The sequence below is a fragment of the Muntiacus reevesi genome, chromosome 6 (genome assembly GCF_963930625.1).
Source record: "Muntiacus reevesi chromosome 6, mMunRee1.1, whole genome shotgun sequence".
NCBI lineage: Eukaryota > Metazoa > Chordata > Mammalia > Artiodactyla > Cervidae > Muntiacus > Muntiacus reevesi.
In genome coordinates, this window is record NC_089254.1 from 87,797,051 (window position 1) to 87,817,287 (window position 20,237).

At 46.1% G+C, this 20,237-nt stretch overlaps 1 protein-coding gene and 1 non-coding gene across 2 annotated transcripts; one reads left to right on the top strand and one right to left on the bottom strand.

Moving 5' to 3' along the window:
• Positions 1-639: 639 nt before the first annotated feature.
• Positions 640-3,704, bottom strand: OPN1SW (opsin 1, short wave sensitive). The gene is made up of 5 exons (XM_065939978.1): positions 3,350-3,704; positions 2,885-3,053; positions 2,404-2,569; positions 1,746-1,985; positions 640-810 (listed from the first exon to the last, which is right to left on the bottom strand). The coding sequence occupies exons 1-5, from the start codon at positions 3,702-3,704 to the stop codon at positions 691-693; spliced, it is 1,050 nt and encodes a 349-aa protein (XP_065796050.1). The 3' UTR covers positions 640-690.
• A 7,162-nt stretch (positions 3,705-10,866) lies between these two features.
• TRNAP-AGG (transfer RNA proline (anticodon AGG)) lies at positions 10,867-10,938 on the top strand. The gene has a single exon. It is a non-coding gene; the product is annotated as a tRNA-Pro (tRNA).
• The last annotated feature ends 9,299 nt before the right edge of the window (positions 10,939-20,237 follow it).

Genomic DNA, 20,237 nt, shown 5'->3' on the forward strand with positions numbered 1-20,237 from the left:
ATTCATTTTGAGAACATGATAGGAGTTGAACTATTGACTTTAGTAAATACACAGCTTAAGAGAGATAAATCAGTTTAGCCAAATACGAGGTGTGGGGACAGCGGGGAGGAAACACCTGGAATAATTCATGCTGGTGCAGGCATTTATGGGCATGACTGTCGCTGTCAGAGTGATAGCGATTACTGGCAGTGACAGTGTAAGAAAATTCTTGCAAACTCATATTTAGGACCTACTAAAGGGTTAAAAAAAATTTTTTTTTTAATGTCTCATTTCTAAGGTGTTTTCCTAAGTTAGTTCTGATTCAAAATGTATCATCTTTGAACGGATCCCCAGGAGGGAAAAAAAATTACTGAAAAGGAAAATAATTGTCTGTACACTGAAAAATTAGCCATACTCCTTTACAATTGCCTTGTACGTAGAAATCTGTTCCCCAAACGCTATAAATTGTGCCACTTAAGAGTAGAAACTGATGACTGTGGAAATGGCCCTTGAGGTGATCTGGAGTAGACCCAGCTGGAACAGTTGCTTTGTAGGAAGGAAGGAAATAGTAGGAAAAGGGAAAACTGACCTCTCAAGTTGCTATCACTCCCCTTCCCATTTTCTGTGTTGATAGTGGTTTGGTTTTTGACAGAGAAAGTAGAAATGTCCTCAAATGTAAAGTCCTCACTGCACACAGGCCAGTATGGCTCATTAGTTGGGGCCAACTTGGCTAGAAGAGACAGTAGACACTTCGGTTTTCTGGGAACTAGACACTTCAGACTCATCTGTCATGGGTTTTCCACACACCATCTCCATGATACAAGCTCGGAACTAGAGGGAAAGAGCAGAGATAGTCTCCTTGGCAGACGAGTACAGAGGAGGTAACATCAGGAAGCATGGGAGAAAAATGATCTTTGTATCCCCATAGCCTCACACAGTGCCTTATACGTGGGATCTCCTTGAGCAGTCTTGATTATGTCTTCTCAATCCTGAGAGCTGGCTATTCCGGGCTAACACTACTAACTCTTCCTGGATCTACAACAATAATCCCTACACATTCTGACTAACCCTGAGGCCTCACTGTTGGGAAACCTCACAAAGCACCCTGTCCCAGGAAAGTGAAAGTGAAAGCACTCAGTTGTGTCTGACCCTTTGCAACCCCATGGACTATACAGGCCATGAAATTCTTTAGGCCAGAATTACTGGAATGGGTAGCCTTTCCCTTCTCCAGGGGATCTTCCCAACCCAGGGATCAAACCCAGGTCTCCTGCATTGCAGGCGGATTCTTTCTTTACCAGCTGAGCCACAAGAAACCCAAGAATACTGGAGTGGGTAGCCAGAAGAGCACTGTCAAAAGTCACCCTGCAGTACCCCTGCCCACCCACCATTGCTAGAAAGTGCTCCCAACTAGGAAAGGACTGCCAGTTCTGTTAACATCCAGGAGCTTACTCATTAGTTTTTAATCCACTTCTGGAACTGAGGAAACAAAATAATTCTCAAAAGAGTTTTGCTCTATAAGACAGGAACCCTCCTTGATTTGTCTGAGTTTGGGTTATTAGCTTCAATTCAGGATTTGGGGTAGGCAAAGCAACTAAACCCACATGCCACAACTACTGAAGCCCAGGCCTAGAACCCGTGCTCCACAGCAAGAGACGTGACGTGACCGCAGTGAGAAGCCCCCTGCTCACCACAACTAGAGAAAGCCTGTGGGCAGCAACAAAGACCCAGAACAGCCAAAAACAAATTTTTTAAAAGGAGAACTTTACCTGCTTATTCATGAAGCAGTAGATGATGGGATTGTAGACACAAGCACTCTTGGAGAAGAAGGCAGGGATGGTGACAAGCCGTAAGTCCACCCCATGGTTACGGTTGTTGACTATATACATGGCCAGGGCTGCGTAGGGAGTGTAACAGAGACAAAAGGATCCCACCATGACCACCACCATGTGGCTCACCTCCCGCTCAGCCTTCTGGGTCGAAGCTGACTCCTGCTGATGAGCCGCAACCTGGAAAGAGCACAGAAAACATCACTCCCTCTTCTCCCTGGCCCTGAAGCCCCAAGTCTCTGGACGATTTTCAACCAGGGGGCCATCTGCTCTAATTGTCTCTCTGCCATCCCACCTTCTGCCCTAGTTCCTCTGTTCCCCTTTCCTTGAGGAAGGCAAGACGGAGCCAGCTCTCTCTCCGGTCCATGACACTGGAAGGAATCTTCCATGCATCTCTCGAAACCTCTGAGCTGGGATGACTCCACCTCACTCTTCATCTCCATCTCCCTGTCCCTACTTCCTGCACTGCCTTTAGATACCCCTCACCCTGGCTGTGGACATTTCCGGGTGTTTTGTGTTCTAGAGCACATACCCACTCTTCCCTCTCATCTAGAGCCCTGTGACCCCTTCCTCCCTGACCCTCACAAAAGCCACTCACAGCTCTGAGGGCCCCCAGCAGCTGAGAGTAGGAGAAGCAGATGAGGGAGAGAGGTACAATGTAGCAGAAGATGAAGAGGAACCAGGTATAGTACTCGCTGTAATATTTGGTGCCCACGGTGTACCAGTCGGGACCACAGGAGCACTGCAGGCCCTCAGGGAGGAATCTGCAAGGGACCAAGCACTTGTTCACTGTGAGGCTCACAGCAAGAATTGGCAGAGTGGGAGCTGAGATTCCCGGCTTGTGTTCTCTGCTTAGAACCCAGAGTTACCTCCGGCAGAGGGTATCTTGTGTCCTCACCAGCCAACCTTTAGCAATTCCAACCACAGAGTAAACCTTAGCACTTGTCTCCCACAGCCCTTTCCCTCCTCTATTCCTCCAGCTCTTTAAAAATTAGAGGTCAACGACCATACCCAACTCTCTTCCCACCCGGACAACCTGAGCTTCTAGCTAAGTCAGCATAACTGCCCTGCACTCTCACCGGCTCCAGCCAAAGAAGGGTGGGATGGAGACACCAACACCGATGATCCAGGTGGCCACGACCACAATCAGGGCATGCTTGGAGCTGAAGCGGAAGTTGCCGAAGGGTTTACAGATGATGATGTAGCGCTCAAAGGCCAAGAAGGCCAGTGACCAGCCTATCACCAGACCTGTGATGAAATGGGAGGATAATAGGGTAAACAGCTCCACTCATCCTGGCAGGCAGAGTGGAATACAGGCGGTGTGGAGAAAGCACAGACAGGAAGGGTTGGACTGGTGAGTGAAGCAGAGTTTGGGACTCGCTCAGACCTCTGGGTGGCTCTCTACCTCAGCATTCAAAAGAACACCAAACTTCCACCCCCTGGACTCCGCTTTAGGGGTCCACTCTAACCCAACAGCCTGGCCCCTGGCCCCCATCCTGAAGCAGGGTCCTTCCGGTCCCTCCAGCTCCCTTCGACGGCAGTACCTGCTGCACAGCCCAGGAAGGCCTCCAGGGCACAAACATGGCGGCCGAAGACGAAGTACCCGTAACAACTGTTGATGAAGACGATGAAGACAGAGAAGATGCAGTAGATGAAGCCCCCCAGGGACACGTTGACCAGAATATAGTTGAGCGGCTGCCGCAACTTTCTGTAGCGCAGCGTGGCCACCAGCACCGTGGCATTGAGTGGTGTCCCTGCAAAGAAGACAAAGCCCATGAAGGCTGCCTGGAGGTGGAAGGCCCAGACAGGGGCAAGGTGGTACTGAGGTCCACCCCACGGCCCCACCAAGGAGATGTTCTTGAACAGAAAAAACTCCTCCTCCTCTGACATCTTGCTCATGGGATGTCCCCCACCCCCTCTGATTCCTCTTATAGATCATCCTCCCCCACCTCTCCTCCCCCACCCTGCCAAAGACCCTCTCCTTCAAAGCCACTTTGGGGCTCCCTGAAAGATCAGTACTGATCCTAAGCCTCCTAAGGACAAAGTTTGAGATTAGAGACCCCAAACCCCCACCTAAACCTTTTGTGGCTTCAAAGCCGATTGTGTGTTCTTCAGAGGATAAAAGATTGGGCTCACAGAATCCAGATATGCGATGCTGCGGGCTGGAATGAATAAGAGTGGACTCACTAGGGAGATGCTGACCCATATTTAATGAAGACCCTTCCACCACTCTTTTTCCCTTTGAGTGGAACTGTTGAAGGCAAGCCTCTTCGTTTGGCTTCAGGCACTACTACATCCCTGTAGGTGTATGCACGCCATCTGCCCCATTGTGGAAGGTGCCCCCTAAGTCTCCCTCTCCAGGGGTCTTGGGCTCAGCCAGCCTCAGGCTGCAGGAAGGGGTAGGGGGTGGAGAGTGTTCTTAAACAGCCTTCATGGAACAGTCCAGGGGCAACTTGACAGTGCCCAGAGGTCTAAGGCATCCCAGGCTGCCAGTGTCTTCACGGCAAGTCTTCCCAGAGACGAAACCTTTCCTGCTCAGAACTCCCCCAGCCAGGTCCAGGTTGGTGTGCTGTGGTTCCTCTCATAACATGTTCACACCTGCCCCTGCCATTAACTCAGCAGTGCCTAAGCTGCCAGACTTCCTCCTGTCTGCCCATCCCAGACCTGCCCAGCTCTTAGTCTGATTTGCTGAGGAGCCCACCCCAGTGACCCCAGCTCCACTCTAAACTCTGCTTGGGGACTTCCCTGGTGGTCTACTGGTTAAGACTCCGCACTTCCACTGCAAGGGGCATGGGTTTGATCCCTGGTTGGGAAACTAAGATCCTGTGTGCAACATGGAGTGGCCAAAATAAATAAAATACTTTAAGCTCTGCTTGCACTTATACTCAACACACTTCAGCCTTTATGAGTGTATCTTCTTCCAAACCTCAGTAGACTATAGATATATAGATAACAATGACTATAGATATACAGATAAGTTAAAAGTGAAAGGATGGTCCAGTAACGGCAGTCATTTGGATCAGATGAATCCCATCATAGATAAAAGTTATAAACTCTGGACAAAATGTGAAAAAAAAAACCCTATTTGAAAGCACTATAAAGTACCCTCAAAACAGGCGAAACTAAAGGGGACTCAACCCTTGAGTGAAAGGAACCACCTACCATCTACATTCAAATGGATTTTTCCTAAGGATAATCATCACCTAAAGGGCAAGGACCAGCTAGGACTCCTCAAGCAAAAAGTCCAGTCTTTATTGACTTTGAGAATCACGAGACAGAGCTTGGGACTCCAGAGCAGCTGGAAATTGAAGGTGAGTTTCTGGGAATGAAGGAAGCCATGAAAGGAGAAGCCTTCAAAGCTGCATATAAACTCCCCTCAAATCCTAAGATGACTGCTGAGCTATGCCTGAAGGAATCTCGAAGGAGCCCAGCAAAAGGCAAGAGCTGGAAGTCTGAAAGCTCAGCAGAGATGTAGGCTGCTACCTGCAAGAGAGAAAGAGTTTGTTTGATTCATTCCAAGTTAGACAAGTTGAACAAAGACTTCAGCTTCTCCAGTTGAAACTCCCAGAAAACCACACTTTAGGATGAAAATCTGTCCCTTGAATCCTGAACTAGAACTATTAGATGGAGACACGTCAGCCATTTCTGAAAGGCTGACATTTCTAGGCACACAGGGACACGTGTGCATGACACACACACACGCTCCACACAGATGCTCACCCACATGTAGGATTCCTCGCAGAGGTTCCTGGTGAAAGCCAGCTAACTGTCCAGGAATTGCAAGGCCAGTTGGTTCCCACTAGATTGCCCAAGTTGGCATATTCCGTGCCCTGGGTCCTTAAGACCAGGGCCAGAGGCCCCCCTGAAGGGAGTGTTTTAAGTGCCCATCCCTGGACAGGGCAAGTGGCAATGTGTCAGCCTGGGCTGAGTGGACTTAGTCACCTCAGCTGTCAGCAGGGCTCTGCTGAGGTGCCCACCTCTACAACTGGTTCTGACAGGAGCCCGTGAGGGCAGCCCCTGGGCATGGGCTGTCAGTCCAGCCGTTAAGGGTAAGAGACACCCAGGCCTCTTACTCCCACTCCTCAGGCCAAGTGGCTGCATCTTTAGCCTCTCCCACTACTGTCCTGACAACTTCCCAGACTGTGTCTTCCTCTCTATTCCACCCCACATCAGAAGATGGGGCAATGCGCCCCAGCTAAGCGCAACCCAGCCACAGTTAAAAGGAGGCAGATGCCCAGGCCAACCGAGCCTTACTCAAGCATAGAGTCTCACTGGCAAGGGATAAAAAATTTCCAGTCATTGAAGCCATGGAGTAGGAGGAGGGGAGATTTTAAGGAGAGGACGAGTGGTAAAGGAGAAGGGTAATGATATAAAAACTGGAGACGTTTTAGGTACGGTGGACCCTCCACTTCTGCAAGGGTCAACCAAAATATTTAAAAATTCCAGAAAATTCCAAAAACCAAAACTTAACATTGCCTTATGCAGGCAACTATTCACATAGCATTTATATTGTATTTATAACTACTTACAAGGTATTATAAGTATTAGGTATTGTTAGTAATCTAGAGATAATTTCAAGTATCCAAAAGAATGTGTGAGATTATATGTAAGCACTATGCTATTTTATATAAGGGACTTGAACATCAGAGGATTTGGGTGTCTGCAGGGGGTCCTTACCAATGCCCCTGTATATTTAAAGGGCAACTATATATTTAATATATAATACTGTGCCCTTATCAGATTTAGAGTTAGTTTATTAATTTAGGAACATGACAATACACTGAGGCTTCACAGAATATCACGTTAGGTACATTTAGACCAGGGTTTTCTCAGCCTCAGCACTACTGCCACATTGGATCAGATGATCTGGGGGGATCGGTGCTGGGTGGTTGTCTTGTGCAATGGAAGGTGTTTAACAGCATCCCTGGCCTCTGGGTGATAAAAGCAGCACCGTCACCCCTGTGATAATAACCAGTCATGTCTCCAGACACAGGTGGCCCCCCGAGAGGCAAAATTGCCCCCCTGCTCCTCTCCCCTCCAATTGAGAACCAGTGGTTTCAAGTTGAACTTATAAATGCCCAGAACCAAATGGAAAACAGTCAAGAGAAATTATGTTTTTCTAGTACTTCTAATTATCCAGAAAAAAAGAAAGAAAGAAAGAGGGAGGGGGGATCGGGATGGGGAACACATGTAAATCCATGGCTGATTCATGTCAATGTATGGCAAAAACCACTACAATATTGTAAAGTAATTAGCCTCTAACTAATAAAAATAAATGAAAAAGAAAGAAAGAGAAAGTCCTAGTGAAAGACGAGATTTTCCAATTTGTTTCAGGGTTTTTATCCCCCTACTGTCCTTAGTAGTGTATTCATATATACTCCCACCTTTTCCAGAGATAGTTTAAGGAGGGCTTACAGAATTATATAGGATAAATGAGAAATTATTAATCAAATGTGAAAGCAAAAAAAAAAAAAAAAGAGAGAGAGAAACAACAGCAAGTTCAGGAGTCAGGGGCGAGATTGAAACACAACTACTCTGGGAGCTCGCTCCCCAGTGGTCCCATTTACAAAATTAAATGTCCGGAAAGCAAACACAAACCAACCATTCTTCAGATTATGAGAGGCAAAGAGGGGGGTTCACAGAGGAGACACCCGTCTAACATAATAAACAAGATCCTTAACAACATTCCTGAGTAGCACAACCACCAGCTTCACTGGCCTGGGTCTATTGCTGACTAGTACCTTCAGTATGGGCTCCACGCAAGGCATGATTCAGAACTGGACATAAACCAAGACCATTCCCCGGGGGGCCAAATACCAGCTCTGCCAGGCTGCTCTGATCCACAGGACATTTCAACTCTCTGGAGGCTTGAATCATCTCCGTTTGGGTTTTTATCATTTAATTCCTGTTTTGAGTGGATTGTATATGCCCGGGGCTCAAAATTCAAAAAGTACAAAAGGATATACAGTGCACAATACATTTCTTTCCCACCCAGGCTCCCAATTCCCCTCTCCAGAAGCAACCAGTGTTTGGCTTTTGCTGTTTTTTCCTGCGTAGGGGGTGACAACGAGCTTGAAATGATGTGTTGTGACAATGTTGTCTGTTAAATACTGACCGGTCACTCTCCAGAGAAGTGGTGAGATAAGGGAAAGGTTCACACACGCTCTTTTGAAAATGAGAAATCATCCAAGGTTTACTTGAACAAATGCCACCCTCATATCTGGGAGGAAAGGACAGAAACCACCCCCCATCCCCTATCCCCACCCCAAGGTAGAATCATGACTCTCCCTAGAGAATTTCATTTGCTGGCCTTGAAATGCAGAGACAAATGAGTCACTGAGGGCCTGAACTCCAACTGCCTAGAGCCAGGCCAAGAGTCACTTTGGAAAACAACACATGGTAGATGCCAATGAAGGAAGGCAATCCTCTCCCTGACCCCACCATCTTGGAGGCATTTGGAAGTGTGGGGGTGGGGGAAGGGTGTCTTACGGCTCTGGGCAAAGAAGCTAAAACTGCTAAAAATATTTCATGTTCAGTCGTGTCTGACTCTGTGTGACACCATAGACTGTAGCCTGCCAGGCTCCTCTGTCCATGGGATTTCCCAGGCAAGAATACTGGAGTGGGCTGCCATTCCCTTCTCCAGGGGATCTTCCTGACCCAGGTATTGAACCCAGGTCCCCCACATGGTGGGCAGATTCTATACCATCTGAGAGTTACCAGGGAAGCCTCAAGAATACTGGGGTGGGTAACTATCCAAGAACACTAGAGTGGGTAGCTATTCCCTTCTCCAGGGGATCTTTCCAACCCAGGGATTGAACACAGATCTCCTGCGTTGTAGGCAGATTCTTTACCGTCTGAGCCATCAGGGGTGGCCCAGGGAAGCACCAGGGAAGTGTGGGGTGGGAAGAGAGTGTCTTATGGCTCTGGGCAAAGAAGGGTTTACTGGTACTGACTAGGCAGGACATTGCTTGAGACCGCCCACACTGAGAAGGATCCGGCCTCAAATTCCATCAACACCCTCAGAGAGAAGCCCGGGCTGGGGCCCAACCCCAGTCTCAGCCCTGAAACATTCTCTGCAAAGTCCCCCTGGAGCCCTTACTAGGAGCCACCTCACTCCCTGGCACACCCAGCGAGAGAAACAATTAGGGAATGCATACTGAGGTAATGGAATGACGCGTTGAGTAGCTTTTATTTATAAGCCAGTTTGAAGCTGGGGAACAATTACCCAAAAAAGTCCCTTTGGTTTGAGAATAGATGAGCTGTTGCTTTTCTCTCTGGCCATGACTAGTTAGCTGAGTCAGTCATCTGCTCCAGACACTCCTGGATGGAGATAATAAAACTTGATCCCCTGGGTACAAAGGAATGTTGGCCCATCCGTTCTCTAAAGTGAGAACCATTCTTCCTCCTATCCAAGAGAAGGGGTTGGTTTATTAGGAAGCCTATTTTTGCGTGGAGGGTGGAAAGGGTTTCTTTAGGCTTATGATTTTTACCTCGATCCAAGTGAGTATCTGTTGCCCCTGGTGGGTTTTTTGTGTACACTCCTGACTTCCTTTCTTCATTTTTGCACTCTTTTATTCCAGTCATTTGCTGAGAGATATCTACAGCAGCAACTGTGCTGTGAGGGTGAAATGAGATTAATCTGATAGAGTGCTTACCGAAGACCAGGCACACAGAAGTGCTTGGGAGTCATTTGTTTTCTCAGCAAGATTGCCGAGTGCCAGATGCCAACCTAGATCCAGAGATCAATAAGAGAGATCTTTGTCCCCCCGGAAGCTCCCACCCTCCTAGGGGGCAGACGCCCCTGGAGGCAAGTGTCCTGGGATGTGATGGGTGTGGTGCCGTGGCAGAGCCTCCTGAGTCTCTGACAAGGGCCCCAGTTTCTAGAGGGGTGACCTCCTCCCTCTCTCTCATTTGGGGAACCCCAACTTGAAGAACCCCACCCTTAGCTGATGGGCCAGCTCGTCCCTGCAGCCTCCCTGGACGGGATGAACAGGGAGGGAGTGTGTATATTTACAGAATGTATTCCCATTTTTGGTTTTCTAGAAAATCTGGGTAGCGTGTGTACTGCGTTTAAAACAGGCTTTGGATTCAGATAAATGTGATCCCTGTAAACTGAATTTTGCCAAGTTTCATTTTCTTACAGTGGGGTGACAGCTATCTCACAAAGCTGCCATGAAGTTAAGTAAGAGCTGTAAAGCACAGATCACACCACTCAGCCACCGTAAGCATTAAGTGGCAGCTCTCCTAGTGCGTATTTTTTCCCCTGCCCTCAGATTACATCATCATAACTCCTTTCCTTTTCCAGCACTTAACAGTTTGCAGCATACTTTCTTTCTTTTTTAAGTCTATTGAATTTGTTACAATTATTGTTTCTGTTCTATGTTTTGACTTTTTGGCTACCAGACATGCGGGATCTTAGCTCCCTGACCAGGGATCAAACCCCCACCTTCTGCACTGGAAAGGGGAATGGTAACCTCTGAACCACCAGGGAAGTCCCTGTAGAGTGCTTTCACCTATGTTTTCTCACCTGATCCTCAAATGACCCTGTGAGACAGGGCAGGTGTTCCTTCCCCAACTGACAGATGAAGAAATTGAGTCATTTAGCAACTATCACCCAATCAAGGGTGATCTAGGACAGGCTTCTCGGTCCCCATCTAGGAGGCTGATGAGTTCGGAGGATATTTTCTGGTGGTCTAATCATGAGATAAGAAAGAAGAATGGTTCGTTCCGGGTGCAGGAGATACCTGACTGGCTCCCCTCAGCCCTGGGCTTCTCACAAGGGGAGCTGGGGGAGCCTGGCCCCTTCTCTGCCTTCCCCAGCGGCACCCCATGAACTCCACTTGGCAGCCTGCGGGGGAGCTGGATGGTCACAGGAACAGGACACATGGAACTGTCCCCGCAGTGGGCTGGGGGGAGCGGAGAGCGCTGAGGGGTGAGGCCTGCTGGAGTGGAGCCGGTCTGGGCTGGGAGCCAACCTGGACGAAGAAACTTCCAGGAACCACAGACTGTGGCTGCTGCTGAGGTGGCAGAGAGGCACATCTGGCTGGGGATAACCATCAGTGGCTCGTTGGTCTAGGGGTATGATTCTCGCTTAGGGTGCGAGAGGTCCCGGGTTCAAATCCCGGACGAGCCCTATTTTTCCTGGATTTTTCTTTTTTTCCATTCCTTTTTCCCCTCCACACACACAAGTATACACTGCCTGTCTTTTTCAAAGTTAGAAGCAGAGATGATGCAGTGGTGAGTGAATAAAGGACTCAGGACAAGCTGCCAGTCAATTTCCCCACTAGCCATGTCCTGTATATATCCCGTTATTCCCACTGAGGCCAAACCAAGCAGAAGGAGATTGTCATAGCTCCAGGTGCTGAACCTAAAAAGGTTATAGAGCCAAAATGTTGCCTTGTACTAGGCAGAAAGCCTCTCAGCCTCAGAGAAAGAGCAGGGGGTCAGGACTGAGGAGTGGGTCTGAGTTGGAGGTCAAGAAAAGGCAAACCCGCCACGCAAAATCCAAGCTATGAAGTACACTGGCTTCAAAGTCCAAAAGCTAGGATCAAAGTTACAATTTGGAATCTCAGCTTTCCTCTTGGTAAAATGGTAACAATAATATTCATTTCTCAAAGTCGGGAGGATTAAATCAGAAACTGTATGTGAAAGCCCTTTGCAAACTATAACGTACCTTGCAGACAGGGATTGTTAGGAATGCTACTAAAGGTAAAGAGAATCTAGAAAGGAAATTCTGACAACATGACAGACTGAGCTAATGTAGCTCTCCCTTCACCTAGTGTTCCCTAAAACACACACAGAAATATTGCCTAAAACAGAATTTAAAAATTAAAGTATGAACAATTGCAAAATTGACTTTGAAATTTCCAGATATCAGAATTTAAAAAGGAATGCAAGGGACTTCCCTGGCAATCCAGTGGTTAAGATTCTGCTTCTAATTCTGCTTCTAATCCCTGGTCAGAGAACTAAGATCCCATATACGGCACTGTGTGGCCAAAAAGTAGGAAAAAAAAAAAAAAAAAGGAATACCAAACAAAGAAGGGAGATGGGAAGAAGGAAAAGAGCTATCACAGGAGCCCATGGTTCATTTCAGACACAGATAACAAATATATTGCTTTCAGTTCTAGGCTATGTCCCCTCAGCCCAGCAGAGACAAAGAGCTGGGACTGAACCCTCTGCATTAAAGTTTAGAACATCGAAGATCTACCTTATCCATGGCAGAAAGACTAAAAATGGCACACTCTAGTTCAAGGAAGCAGAGAAAAAAGGGGGAGAAATATAAGTCAACTCTGAGAAACTGAAGTCCAAGCCTGAGAAGATGCTTGTATTGCCTCTGGGTTTATCTGCATGATACTGAATCCTGAAGCCAAGAAATTAAATATAAATTGGTTTAGGAAAATCCCTAGGAATACCACAGGACTCCCTGGGAATACCACAAAGGAACACCACAGGAATCCCTAGGAATACCACACAGCCACAGAAAGCAGGAAAGAGCTCTTCAAGCATGTTTCATAACCCAAGGTATATCTCACTAAATAAATGGAAATCTCACTAAAAAGTGACAAGTCAAGAACACATACTGAAAGAGAATTCACAATAAAATATTAAAAGCTAGACAAGAAAGCAATCCATCATAAGGAAGAATTGGCAGACACAGCAGACAGGACAATTAACACTCTAAGAACGGTGCATAAAAGAAAAATATGACAAGCACTGTATAAGTTTTCTTAAAAGTGTTAAAGATGAAGGACAAGAAAATAAACAATAATGAAAATATTGCACTATGAAGAAAAGCCGCTCATTGAGGGAAAAGAACAAAACTTTAGGAAATGAAAGATATACCACTGAAGACTCAATGCATTAAACAGTAGACTTGACCCAGCTGGAAAGAGAATTGATGAACTGGAGGAGGAGGCTGATGAAAGTGTTCAAAATAAGGGGGGAAAGGGGAAATTAATGAGATAGAAAATATGAAAGAATAGTTAAAAGACATGAGGAAAAGAATACTATATATATATACATACTCAAAGACTTTTGGGCTTCTCTGATAGCTCAGTTGGTAAAGAATCTGCCTGTAATGCAGGAGACCCTGGTTTGATTCTTGGGTCAGGAAGATGCTCTGGAGAAAGGATAGGCTACCCACTCCAGTATCTTGGGGCTTCCCTGGTGACTCAACTGGTAAAGAATCTGCCTACAACGCAGGAGCCCTGGGTTTGACCCCTGAGTTGGTGAGATTCCTTGGAGAAAAGAAAGGCTACCCACTCCAGTATCCTGGCCTGGAGAATTCCACGGACTATACAGTTCATGGGGTCACAAAGAGTAGGACATGACTGAGCAACTTTCACTTTCACTTTCAAAGACTTTCACTGAAATGTCACCAAAGGATATACTTCATAAGGAAGAGGACTGGGAAAGGTCAGTTTTCACTCCAATCCCAAAGAAAGGCAATGCCAAGGAATGTTCAAACTACCACACAATTGAACTCATGTCACACACTAGCAAAGTAATGCTCAAATCCTCCAAGCCAGGCTTCAACAGTACCTGAACCGTGAACTTCCAGATGTTCAAGTTGGATTTAGAAAAGGCAGAGGAACCAGAGATCAAATTGCCAACATCTGCTGGATCATCAAAAAAGCAAGAAAGTTCCAGAAAAATGTCTACTTCTGCTTTATTGACTATGCCAAAGCCTTTGACTGTGTGGATCACAACAAACTGTGGAAAACTCTTAAAAAGATGGGAATACCAGACCATCTGACCTGCCTCTTGAGAAACCTGTATGTAGGACAAGAAGCAACAGTTAGAACTGGACATGGACCAACAGACTGGTTCCAAATCGGGAAAGAAGCACATCAAGGCTGTATATTGTCACCCTGCTTATTTAACTTATATGCAGAGTACATCATGCAAAATACCAGCCTGGATGAAGCACAAGCTGGAATCAAGATTGCCAGGAGAAATATCTATAACCTCAGATATGCAGATGACACCACCCTTATAGTAGAAAGCAAAGAAGAACTAAAGAGCCTCTTGATGAAAGTGAAAGAGGAGAGTGAAAAAGTTGGCTTAAAACTCAACATTCAGAAAACTAAGATCATGGCATCTGGTCCCATCACTTCATGACAAATAGATGGGGAAACAATGGATACATTGAGAGACTTTATTTTGGGGAGCTCCAAAATCACTGCACAAAATCACAGAGTGCACTGGTAATAGCAAACACCCTCTTCCAACAACACAAGAGAAGACTTTATATATGGACATTACCAGATGGCCAACACCGAAATCAGACTGATTATATTCTTTGCAGCCAAAGATGGAGAAGCTCTATACAGTCAGCAAAAACAAGACTGGGGGCTGACTGTGGCTCAGATCATGAACTCTTTATTGCCAAATTCAGACTTAAATTGAAGAAAGTGGAGAAAACCACTAGACCATTCAGGTATAACCTAAATCAAATCCCTTATGATTATATAGTGGAAGTGAGAAATAGATTTAAGGGACTACATCTGATAGACAGAGTGCCTGATGAAATATGGACAGATGTTCATGACACTGTACAGGAGACAGGGATCAAAACCATCCCCGAGAAAAAGAGAAATGCAAAAAAGCAAAATGACTGTCTGAGGAGGCCTTACAAATAGCTGTGAAAAGAAGAGAAGTGAAAAGCAAAGGAGAAAAGGAAGGATATACCCATTTGAATGCAGAGTTCCAAAGAATAGCAAGAAGAGATAAGAAAGCCTTCCTCAGCAATCAATGCAAAGAAATAGAGGAGAACAATAGAATGGGAAAGACTAGAGATCTCTTCAAGAAAATTAGAGATACCAAGGGAACATTTCATGCAAAGATGGGCTCAATAAAGGACAGAAATGGTATGGGCCTAACAGAAGCAGAAGATATTAAGAAGAGGTGGCAAGAATACACAGAACTGTACAAAAAAATATCTTCATGACCCAGATAATCACGATGGTGTGATCAGTCACCTAGAGCCAGACTTCCTGGAATGAGAAGTGGGCCTTAGGAAGCATCACTACGAAAAAAGCTAGACAAGGCTGTATTTTGTCACCCTGCTTATTTAACTTATATACAGAGTACATCATGAGAAACGCTGGGCTGGAAGAGACACAGCTGCAATCAAGATTGCCAGGAGAAATATCAATAACCTCAGATATGCAGATGATAGCACCTTTATGGCACAAAGTGAAGAAGAACTAAAGAGCCTCTTGATGAAAGTGAAAGAGGAGAGTGAAAAAGTTGACTTAAAGCTGAACATTCAGAAAACTAAGGTCATGACATCCAGTTCCATCACTTCATGGCAAATAGATGGGGAAACGGTGGCTGACTTTATGTTTTTGAGCTCCAAAATCACTGCAGATGGTGATTGCAGCCATGAAATTAAAAGATGCCTACTCCTTGGAAGGAAATTATGATCAACCTAGACAGCATATTAGAAAGCAGAGACATTACTTTGTCAACAAAGACAGTCTAGTCAAGGTTATGGTTTTTCCAGTAGTCATGTACAGATGTGAGAGTTGGACTATAAAGAAAGCTGAGCACCAAAGAATTGATGCTTTTAAACTGTGGTGTTGGAGAAGACTCTTGAGAGCCCCTTGGACTGCAAGGAGATCCGACCAGTCCATCCTAAAGGAAATCATTCCTGAACATTCACTGGAAGGACTGATGCTGAAACTGAAACTCCAATACTTTGGTCCAATAAGTGAAAAAGTTGGATTAATGCTCAACATTCAGATAACTAAGATCATGACATCCAGTCCCATCACTTCATGGCGGATAGATGGGGAAACAGTGGAAACAGTGGCTCAATAAAGGACAGAAATGGTATGGAAAAGACTCATTGGAAAAAACCCTGATGCCGGGAAAGATTGAACGGGAGAAGGGGATGACAGAGGATGAGATGGTTGGATGGCATCATCAACGTGATGGACATGAATTTGAGCAAGCTCCGGGGGTTGGTGATGGACAGGGAAGCCTGGTGTGCTGCAGTCCACGGGGTCGCAAAGAGTCAGACATGACTGAGCAACTGAACTAAACTGATAAATGCAATGTACTGGTATATTTTACATATAAAGTTTATATGTATATAAAGTTTCTTGAAAGATAGAGGATGAGGGAAATGTAATATTCCAATAGATAATGATCCATAATTTTCCAAAAAGAAGGAAGACAAAGTTCTCAGGTTGAAACTGAGCTTAAAACAGATTGTGGTGAAACTGCAGAATACTGAATAGAAAAATAAAAATCTTAAAAGCAACCAGAAAAAAGAGCCTGTTCACCTAGAAGGACAATTATATTGACAGCTGACTTCTTATTCACTGCAAGAGATTATAGGAAAAAATAGAATATTTTCAAAAGGCCAAGAGAAAACTGTCAGCCTAAAAATCTATGCCCACTAAATTGCCATTTGTGTTTTGAAATAAAAGATCTTTTAAGACAAAGACTGAGAATGTTTACCACTCAGAGACTTCTGAAATGCCACCAAAGGATATACTTCACAAGAAGGAAACTGAAATAAGAAGAAAGGCATGAAATGCAAGAAGGAATGATGAGCAAAGACATTTATAAATATGTTTGTCAATCTAAATAAGCACTGAAAGCCACTGCTGGTGGGATGTAAATTGCCTGCTGCTTTATAGAACAATTTGGCAATACTCTGTAAAGTTTAAGGTGCATGAATCCTATGATCCACAAATTCTACTTCTAGGTATCTACCTTAGAGAAGTGCTTACATATATGCCAAAGAGGCACACACAGCACTTGTCACAGCATTGCTTATGATCTGGAATACTGAAAACGTCTTAAATGCCCATTAGTAGAAGAATGGATAAATACATTGTGGTATATCCAAACCATGAAACAGTATTCAGCAGTTAAAATTTATGAACTGGCACTATATGAAATAGCATGAATGTTTGCATTTAAATATATTTTTAAAACACACAAACCAGTATTGTCTATTGTTTGTTGTTGTTCAGTCACTAAGTCATGTCTGACTCTTGGTGACCCCCATAAACTACAGCATGCCAGGCTTTCCTGTTCTTCACTATCTCCCAGAGTTTGCTCAAACTCATTTCCATTGAGTCAATGATGCAATCCAACCATCTCATCCACTGTCGCCCCCTTCTCCTCTTGCCCTCAATCTTTCCCAGCATCAGGGTCTTTTCAAATGAGTTAGTTCTTCACATCAAGTCCCAAAGTATTGGAGCTTCAGCATCAGTCCTTCCAATGAACACCCAGGACTGATCTCCTTTAGAATTGACTGGTTGGATTTCCTTGTTGTCCAAGGGACTCTCAAGAGTCTTCTCCAACACAGTTCAAAAGCAACAATTCTTCAGCGCTCAGTTTTCTTTATAGTCCAACTCTCACACCCATATATGACTACTGGAAAATCCATAGCTTTGACTAGATGGACATTTGTTGGCAAAGTGATGTCTCTGCTTTTTAATACACTGTCTAGATTTGTCATAGATATTCTTCCAAGGAGCAAGTCTTTTAATTTTGTGGCCGCAATCACCATCTGCAGTGATTTTGGAGACCAAGAAAATGAAATCTGACACTGTTTCCACATTTTCCCCATCTATTTGCCATGAAGTGATAGGACCAGATGCCACAATCTTTGTTTTTTTGAACGTCGAGTTTTAAGCCAGCTTTTTCACTCTCCTCTTTCACCTTCATCAAGAAGCTCTTTAGTTCCTCTTCACTCTCTGCCATTAAAGTGATATCCCCTGTATACCTGAGGTTGTTGGTATTTCTCTTGTCAATCTTGATTCCAGCTTGTGATTCATCCAGCCCAGCATTTTACATGATGTACTCTGCATATAAGTTAAATAACCAGAGTGACAACATATTGTCCATTGTTTGTAGATACATATATTTAAGTAAATATATAATAGATGGGCTATCTGAATCAAATGTGTCAAGAAATGAACAGCTGTTAGATTTCAGTGGTGAGTGCATGGATCTTTATTATGTTACTTTCTGTATTGTATTTTATGCATCTTTAAAAGATTCACTTTTATTTTTTTAATGAAAGGATTTAGGTATTTAGAAATAAGGGTAAATGGGGATAAATGGCTGCATCAATCCTCAGAGAGGATGATCTGCTAGGATGGGATTAGGAGGGAGGCTGAGTCCTGGGTCCAGGGATTATGAGGATTAATTCAGATCATCCCCCTAAGCTGATCACCTGGTTGGCATTCCCAGGACTCCAAGCCCTTCAGAGATGCATCTCTGGACACAGTCCACTTCTCCCCATACTTCCTGCCTCCTATCTCCACTCTCACACTCAACCCAGCACTGTTCTGCTCAGGGATTACCCACATTTGGATCCCTAGAATAGATTGGTTCAAGTGTCCCCTGAATACTCCTCAAATCAAGGGTAAATGATGACCTGTACCCCAGGAGCCAAGGAGAGATTAATCCTAATACTCAGGATCAGAGCTCCCTGAGGAGAGCCTGGACCCTTGGATGTTACAGTTGACAACTGCCTTCCCAGTCCCTCCCTCTATTAGCCAAGAGGTCAGCAGTCAAGGTCTGCTAATTGATCCTGCTTGTCAGTCAGAATCAGAAGGAGCTGGGCTGGTGGAGAACAAAGAGTCACTCTACTTCCAGCATTAGACTCCGTCATTCCTGGGAACCCTATGCCCTTTATCTTCCTGATGCCAACCCTATGCCCTCTACCTTCCTAAAGCCAACCCCTTCCACCATACCTGACAAGCACTCTGCTCCCCTAGTTTTGACAGACCTACAGTCTGCAGCAGTCCCTCTGGAAGGGGTCTTGGTGGACTTGCCCCACAGTCTTTCCCCATAGCTGGATCACGTTAACCACAAGGTCTGGAGTGGAGCCCTATCCCCCAGGGAGCACAAGAAACATCTTGATCTGTGCTCACCATCTCTCTGAGCACATACTGGGCTGGGAGTATGAGAGGGAGGAAGAAGGGTGAGGAGAGAAGGCAGGGTGTGGAGGGAGGGAAAGAGAGACAGACAGAGGCTGAGAGGCAACGTTATTGTTAACAGGCAACACTGAACTCCTTGAGTGTGTGATCATATACTAAATAATGAGCAGAGTATACAGATATCAAGTTGGGAGATTTACCTTTACTCATTGATTCTACACGTAAGAGAATTTGTCAGATGTTAGAGATATACAGAGGAGAAGGCAATGGCACCCCACTCCAGTTCTCTTGCCTGGAGAATCCCAGGGACAGGAGCCTGGTGGGCTGCCATCTATGGGGTCACACAGAGTTGGACACGACTGACGTGACTTAGCAGCAGCAGAGATACACAGAAGACCATGGTAACTTCCCAGTCTTCAAGAAAATGGGCAGACAGAAAATTAAAAACCTGACCTTGACAACCCTGAGTGACTGGCGCTGCCCTAGAGAGAAAGAAGGATAGGGTGGAAAACCGCAGGTGTGTATAATGGGGTGGGAGGGGGTGTCAGGAAGGGCTGCCTAGAGATGACTCCCTGCTGAGTGTTGAAGGATAAGTAGGGGATGTCCAGGCGAAGAAAGGTTCTCCCCTGTAGAATACGGAGGGCTCGTGAACCTGGGAGCTGTGGCTGTGACAAAGACACTATATGCCAAAGACCTTGCGAGTGAACGGGCGAGAGAAGGGATTGGTGTGTGTCCCTGGCTTAGGAATCTCCCAGTGCTTTTATGGATGTCCTGGGACGCCCCAGTGCTCAAGTGTACCCATATTTTCCCTAGCTAAGACCTTCAGAGATGTAAGAACAATTGCTTCTTCAAGACGTTCCTTGAATGAATGAAGAAGTTAAGTGAAATAAGCCCGCAGAAGTTTCACATCTCCCATTTTTAAGAGTGTAAATCAGCAGAGCCCACCCTGAGCAGGCTACGCGTGCAGGATGAGTGGGGGTGATGCTCGCAGCCCACCGGGCTCTTGGGAAGGCAAGCGGTGGAGAAAGGCGGCCTTCGGACACTAAGGACTGTGTAGGGCCACGGAGCCGCCCCTCCGAAGAGGGTTCCTGCTTCTGGCTTGGTGAGGGGCGCACGCACGGACAACAGAGGGATCAGGGCCCCGAGTTCACATATCCTGGCCTCAGTTTCCCCGCTCCTGCCCTCAGGCAACTCTGAGGCTGGGGCGAGCGGCCGGGGTCCGCGCAGACTGCGGAGCTCGCGGGGCGGGGGGCGCCCTGCGCTGTAGGGAGCCGGGGGAGTGCGAAAGCATCCGCGTGTTTGCAGGAAACAGGCCGGAAGGATCCGTCCATTCTTTGGGTTTTCCTGCCTCATCACCGAGGGGGACGGGATCCTGGCACACGGAGCCGAGGGGTCCCCCCGCGGAGCCGCACTCTGGCTGCTCGCACTCTCCGCGCGGGTCTCCTCCCGTCGCCTGCTCGCTCGGCCTCAGGGTACCCGGGAGCTGCGGCGGCCGACAGGCTTCCGGGCGGCGGCGGGGGCG